This window comes from Pinus tabuliformis, chromosome 1_1 (assembly GCF_031772625.1).
Source record: "Pinus tabuliformis cultivar Carrire ecotype Pingquan chromosome 1_1, CPIR1, whole genome shotgun sequence".
In the NCBI taxonomy this organism is placed as follows: domain Eukaryota; kingdom Viridiplantae; phylum Streptophyta; class Pinopsida; order Pinales; family Pinaceae; genus Pinus; species Pinus tabuliformis.
This window is the reverse complement of record NC_142297.1, coordinates 400,579,414-400,586,614: the sequence shown is the minus strand read 5'-3', so window position 1 is coordinate 400,586,614 and position 7,201 is coordinate 400,579,414. Positions and strand designations below refer to the sequence as shown.

The 7,201-nt window shown below is 42.5% G+C and overlaps 1 protein-coding gene across 1 annotated transcript; it reads right to left on the bottom strand.

The window, feature by feature from the left end:
- Positions 1–2,366: 2,366 nt before the first annotated feature.
- LOC149213354 (uncharacterized) lies at positions 2,367–6,530 on the bottom strand. The gene is made up of 3 exons (XM_089388994.1): positions 4,949–6,530; positions 4,470–4,534; positions 2,367–4,361 (listed from the first exon to the last, which is right to left on the bottom strand). Exons 1-3 carry the CDS (start codon positions 6,528–6,530, stop codon positions 2,367–2,369), a joined length of 3,642 nt encoding a protein of 1,213 aa, XP_089245120.1.
- Positions 6,531–7,201: the final 671 nt, after the last annotated feature.

Below are 7,201 nucleotides of genomic sequence, written 5' to 3'. Positions count from 1 at the left end.
AACTTCGCAGAAAAAAAGTTATAGCAAAAATGCCACGATGACCTATTTGGAGCAGCAGAAACCTAGAATCCAAGCTCTGATACCAAATCTTATAAAATCAGCTAAAGAAAAAGATAGAAAAGATAGATCAGCGCCTTAGAATTCAGCCTCTTCGAGGGGGAAACCTCCTTTACATTACATAAATGAACAACTCTTGAATGATACAAATGAAAAAACCTCCTTTCTATATATAGGAGTCTAAGGAGTCATAATATAACCTAGCCGACCTAATAATAATAATATAAAGCCACAAAAATAATAATAGAGGGATTCTATGAGGCATAGTAATAACAATATGGGAATAATAGGGGCACAACAATATTAATAAGGGGTACAATTACAATAGTAATGGGGTAATCACTAGTATTATAAAGACCCAACATAATACCATTAAACTATAATATTAGTATCTCTTAGATATAATTAATATATCTAAATAACTATATATTATAATATAATCTAATTATAAATATAATAAATAATATAATATATTAGTATATAAATTAATATACATATAAGGTTTTATAATATCTATAATAACACCTTATAATATGTATAATATATAGCATATCATTAATATATATCCATATTATATCCCTATATACTAATATATATAAAGTATATTATATTATAACTTATATAGTAATAATAGGTATCCGTAATGGTATATGTATATTAATCTTAAAAATAATTATCAATTAGATATGTGAGATACCATTTTTTTTTGTAGGCTAAGGTGGTGCTCATTCTATTACTTCGATCAAAAAGAACATTACATCAGTTCATAAAACAGTATATGCCCGCCCTCTAGGGGAAACCAGGTCATAATGCCATCTGTAATTCTTGATAGCAGCCCAAAAAAAATATGTCCATAGTCTAATGGAATTTGGTAAATAGACGATGCAATCCTGAAACTTACTAAAACTATTACAAAAGCTATTGCCTTGAATGATATGCATTCTCCTATCTTTGACAAAAACAGAGCTAAAACCACAAAAATTATTGCCAGTTCTAAACATATCTTGAGCTAATCATGGTCCTTTGCAGGTTGCTGCAGCGCCTCTTCCGCTTGCTCCGGCTGGTCCCGAGTTAGCATGTTCTGGATGGTGTTCAGATTCTCCTCCATCCTCATCATAGCTTCATCTTGTTTCAGCATGGCAACTCTCAGAAAACTCAGTTCCAGACGGATGTCTGGGCTTCCTTTAGCCAAATTCACCATCTCCTTCGCCACTTGCAGCAGCGCTTTGGCCAGGATTCCCTTCATCACCCAGTAGAGATGAAGGGACTGTTTATAAAGGGACATGCGACCTCTGGTTTGACCCGGGTCATGCAGCAGGAAAGTCCAGTCTTCAACTTCCTCATCAGACTGGTCTTGGGTGGCTTCTTCTTCAAGCTTCTGCATTACCTTACGAACCGCCTGGTTGGAAAAGCGAAGGAAAGCCTGTTCGGCTTTGCGCACACGGTCTGTCACAGTCTCTTTCATCTTCCTGCTCCTTCCCGGGCCCCGCCTGGACGTTTCCCCAACCTCCTTTCCCTGGCCTTTTCGACCACGGGCTCTCTTGCTGGCCCTGTCCTCACCTTTGTCATCACCCGTTCCACGCTTCCTCAACCCATAATGCCTAAACGTCATATCCTCAGCGCCCGCAGGGTTCGCGTTCGCCTGCTCAGTTCCTTCCTCAACCAGGTGCTCATGCTGGCGTCCGCTTTCCGTAGTCACATCCGGGATGATGTCATCCTTCGATTCGTCCTGAACCTCCCAAACAGAGAAGGAAGGCTCCTCCTGCATGAGGTTCTTGCCCTTTCTATCGTTGGTTTCCTCCCCGACGCCCTGGTGCTCCATCGCCTGTCGCTGTCTCTGCCTAGTCTCCATAATTCCCAGGGGTTCGTCCCTCTTCAATCCCTGGTCTCCCGGACTGTTCACTGTTGTTTTATGCTTCTCAATGTAGCCCGCCCCTCTTGCCCAAATAGTGAACTCTCGTAAATCCTTCACCATCAACCCGCTTCGATTATAAAGAGTATCATTTGCCGCGGGGACGCAAGAGATACCGGTTATCAAGTACCGCCGGTCACTCTCCGGTGAGCCACTACTCCCTGCCGTCTTGTCATTATTCATTCCTTCTGCTGTGAATCCTGATGAGCCGTCTCCACCTCCAGTCATAGAACTGGCAATAATAACCTCGCATTGGGTGAACTGATTCCCAACCGTTTCACCTGCCACCGTAGTACTGTCACCCCGAGCTAAGTCCTTCGTCCTGCTGTCTGGCATGATGATTTCGATAAAACCTGATTTCATCCTAATCTTACATCTGACTCTCCACGAATCCCTATTAGTCCGATCCGCTGGACCGTGCATTATCCTCCGTGGCTTGAGCATGATCCATCTTGATGAGGTCTGCCAGCTCCTTCCACTCCTGATTATTTTCAATGGCTCTCCACTGACTATCAATTGAACTACCACGTCCATTGCAGCCTCGATTCGCCAACCAGTCTGCAACCTGATTCCCTTTTCGCCGCACATGACTTATGATGCTGTAGTCTATGCGTTTAATCAAACTGGCTATTTCTTGGACCATGCCTGCAGTCCTCCAACTTTTGGTTACTTTCTCCCATCCTTGTCCATTGTTGAGTCTCCTCAACATGTCCACAACCAACTGCGAATCCCCTGTAATTTCTAGGTTGGTATAGCCATTCCTAATGGCAATTCGTAAACCTTGGTGCAGGGCCCAAAACTCAGCCTCATTATTGGTCATTTGTCCCCCCCATTCGGCATAGATCCACCTCACTTGATTGTTACTGTCTCTAAAGATCCCTCCAAATCCAGCGTCTCCCAGGTTGCCCTTCGAGGCCCCGTCAAAGTTGAGCTTCATAAATTGATCCCTCGGGTACGAGAATTTCTCTGGACTCTGAGTTCTCATATCATTGCTGGCCGAGCATTTGTAGTGAACCATTTCCAGTTTTAAATTAAGTTTGTTCAGAATACCTTGTTCTTCCGGAGTAGTCTTCCAGTCATCACTTTCCCATTTATCAACTAGGATGGTCTCCCTTGTATACTCTACCACCTGTGTCCAAACAACTTCTGAAGGTTTAGCCCCATTCTGGAATATCCTCCTATTCCGTTCTTTCCAAACCGTCCAGAGAATGAAAGTAGATATCAGGTTCCAAGCCCTCTGGACAACCCGGCAATGGAAAGTTTCCTTATTCCACTGAAAGATTGTATCCTTAAATTCTCTAATGTTGAACCCTGGTTTGTTGAACAATTGTTTAGTCGATATCCATAGTCGTTCAGTATATGGACATCGAATCAGCAGATGATCTCTATCCTCCTCTTCATTGTTGCAAAGATGGCATTGTGAGGGGCCATTGAACCCCTTCTTGCGGATACGATCCCATGTCAAAATTTTATTCTTTGTGGCTAGCCAGACAAAAATAGACACCTTAGGCCACCAATTGGATTCCCATATAGACTTCCAATCCCAATTCTTGACTTCTCCATTTTGAGACCCCATTAGAAAATAGGCCTCTTTGGTAGAGAAAGTCCCCTTCATTGAACTCCCCCACCGAAGTATATCTTGCCCCTGGCGAACTCTGAGTTTCCTTGATCCCATTTCTTTTTGGTAAGCATCTTGGATATCAGAAGTAAAACCCTGATCCCATTTTGTCGGCTCCTCCCAGACCCTCCAACCTTCCGGCGTATCATTTTCTTTCCAATAATCCTTTACTTTCGGTCTGTTCCCTGCAGTTTTGTCACGGACTTGGAGAAGGATTTGAATGCTGTTTAGCCTTTCTCGTTGTTGCCAGCTATCTTCCCAGAAGTTTGCCTCTGACCCTCCTCTGATTTCCCAGAAAGTGTGCTTGTCAATCAGATCTCTGTTTTGAGAGGCTAATTCCCAAATAGTGGAGCCTCGGGGAATTTCTTGTAGTCTTGAGATATCAACCGGAGAGTTGGGCATTCTATATTTAGTCCTCCAAATAGTTTTCCAAAGATCGCTTCCTCCACTAAGCCATCTCCACCATAGCTTGGCTCCCAGGACCTTGTTTAGAATTTCTGGGTCTCTTAATCCTAACCCTCCTTGTTCTTTTCTTTCGATGAGTTGATTCCATGAGACCAGAGCCCACTTTTTCTTTTTATCAGCTCCACTCCATATGAATTTTCGGATAATTTCTCTGATTTTTGCACAAACCCCAGCAGGGGCAGCCATAATCGAGAGAGGATAGATAGGGATAGCCTGAAGAACCGACTTAGCAAGAATAACTCTTCCAGCAATATTCAGAACTCTGAACGTCCAATTGGCAATTTTGTTGTTAAGCTTGTCCAACACTCCCTGCCAGTTTTTCAACTTTTTAGAAGTGAAGTCAAGAATATTACCCAAGTATTTAGTGGGTAATTCCCCCCTTTTGAATCCCAGAATTCTGATTAGGTGGGATCTGACCTGTTCTATTGTGTTGAAGATGAAAACACAGGATTTCTCTTTGTTGATTTCTAATCCCGAGGCAGCTGAAAATAGATCAAGGATCCTCTTTAAATTTTGGACTTCTCTTACCGTTGGCTCCCCGAACAGCATAATGTCATCAACAAATTGTTGATGGGTCAGGGGCAAATTGTTTCCCCAAATTTGCAAACCTTTAATTCTATTTGCTGTTCTTTCTTGTTTGATGAATCTCCCTAGTCCTTCAGCAGCTAGGATAAATAAAAAAGGGGACAGCGGATCACCTTGACGAATCCCTCTAGAGGCATTGAAAGTTTTTGATGGGCTTCCATTAACCAGGATAGAGAAATGAGGAGTGGATATCAGATTGTGGATCTAAGCAATCCATCTTTGGTGAAAACCAAATCTTTCCAGGACTGTAGCAAGGTATTTCCAGTTTAGTCTATCATAAGCTTTGGATAAATCTAATTTTACCATCATACCTTTTTGCTTTTTAGCTTTCAAGGAGTGGATCACCTCCTGAGTTACAACAAGACCATCAAGTATCTGCCTGCCCTCAACGAAACCCGTTTGTTCAGCCGAGATTAAGTTGTTTAAAAGAGGTTTTAATCGTTTGGCAATCAAGGATGTGATTATTTTGTAAATGACATTGCACAGAGCTATAGGTCTAAAGCCATTAGCCTCCTCCAGGTTGTCTCCCTTAGGAATAAGAGCATAAAAGGTAGAGTTAAGAGCTGGCCATACCTTTTGATTTATTCTTGATTCCTCAACAAGCTCCAGAATTTCTTGTCCCAAGAAGTGCCAACCAGCCTGGTAAAAGTCCACAGTGAAGCCGTCCGGTCCAGGGGCTGTCCCTTTCTTCATTGTCTTCACAACTTCGTCCATCTCCTCTAGGGTCGCGGCCCTCATGAGAGCTTTATTTTGGTCCTCTGTGACCAATCTAGGGATAGCAGAGCAGATCTCTTGTATGGCTCTCATCCTGTCACCAGGAGGTTCGGTTAAAATTTCTTTTTGGTGATCTGTCAATACTTGTTCAATTTCATTCTGTTCAACCACTCTTTCCCCATTTCTGTCCTTGATTGATAGTATTCTGTTTCCCTGCCTGTGCTTGACCATGGCCTGATGAAAGAATTTAGTGTTTCGTTCTCCCTCCCTCAGCCATTTTATCCTAGATTTTTGGCGCCATAGGATCTCCTCTTGCTTCCTCCTCTCTTCCAATCTACCAAGGATTACCCCTTCCTTGAGAGCGCTTTCTTCCGTTCTTCCTTCTAGAATTATCTTCTGTTGGAGATCAGTCATTTCCCCTTCCAGCTTCTGTTTATCCTCCAAAATGTTGCCAAATTCCTCTTTGTTCCATTTCTTGATTTTGCCTTTCAACTCTCTCAATTTTAGCTGGAACGTTTGCATTTTGCATCTGCCCTGACTATTACTTTGTTTCCACCATTTCTCGATTCTCTTGATGAACTCTGGGTCCCTTAGCCAGAAGGCTTCGAATCGGAAAGGCCTTTTTCCCTGAATCTTTTTGATGTCAATCTCTAATCGAATCGGCCAATGGTCAGATCCCAGAGCTGGAATGATCTTGGCTTCCACAAAAACATCTTTATTCATTATGGCTTCAGACACTAAAAATCTATCTAACCTGGAGGCAATTTGCTTTTTGCCCCCCCTTCTATTGTTCCAAGTGTATATCCCGTTAATGGTTTGGATATCCACTAGCCGGAGCTCTTCTATCATCTCATTAAATCTGTCCATAAAGTGATCCCTCCTTCTAATCCCTCCTTTTTTCTCTTCCATGGATCTGATCAGATTGAAATCTCCACCAATAATCCAAGCCTCTTCAGGGTACAGATTGCGGATCGCTTTAACACCGTTAATGAACTGTTCCTTATTCCCAGGGGTCGGGGGGCCATAAACTCCTGAAATAACTACCTGATGATTGGTTCCCACAACCCTTCCTAGTCCAGAAAGGATTCCCCTCATACTTACCCAGTTATCTATAGAAATGTCATTTGGGTTCCACAGGATTGCGAGTCCTCCTGCAAAGCCCATTGCATCTTGCCCCATCACCTGATATGGTAACCTACTTTTTTCTATGATGTCTTCAAGTTGGTGAATCAAAATCTTTGTTTCCTGTAAAATCAGAATACTAGGTTTTTCTTTTTGTAACTTATCCTTCATATACCTTTGCTTACCTCTACTATTCAAACCACTAATATTCCAACTGACAACTATCATTTAAAACTTTTTATAGGAGGGGAAGAATACCTCCGACAGAGGTATCACCTTACCTGAGTTTATCAATATCTCTCCCACCGTCTGGATCGTTTCACTCATTGGTTTCCGGCCTCTCTTTCTGCTGTTTTTGCCCGAGATGCCTGTTCCTTTATCTTCAGTCCCTTGCTCACTCTCTAACATTGCTGGAGCATCCGGGGGTTCTCCTTTTTTCGCTTTGTATTTCTGGAATACTTCCTTGTATAGCTGCCTTTGGTCTTCAGGTATGAATCTGCTGTCTAAATACTTCCACTCCTGGATCAGCCTTCTCATGATTTTCTCTTCTTCTGCTTCAGTTTCAGGCTGGTTTTCCACTTCCATCAGAGCCACTACATCTGCTTTTGTTGCCTCTTCCTCTATTTTTCCTTTGTTGACTTTGCTGATAGTTGTTCCTTTCCCTTTCTCCTCTCCTGAGATTTCCATTGGGCTATTTTCTGGATCCTCATCGTCTTCCAGATTTACTT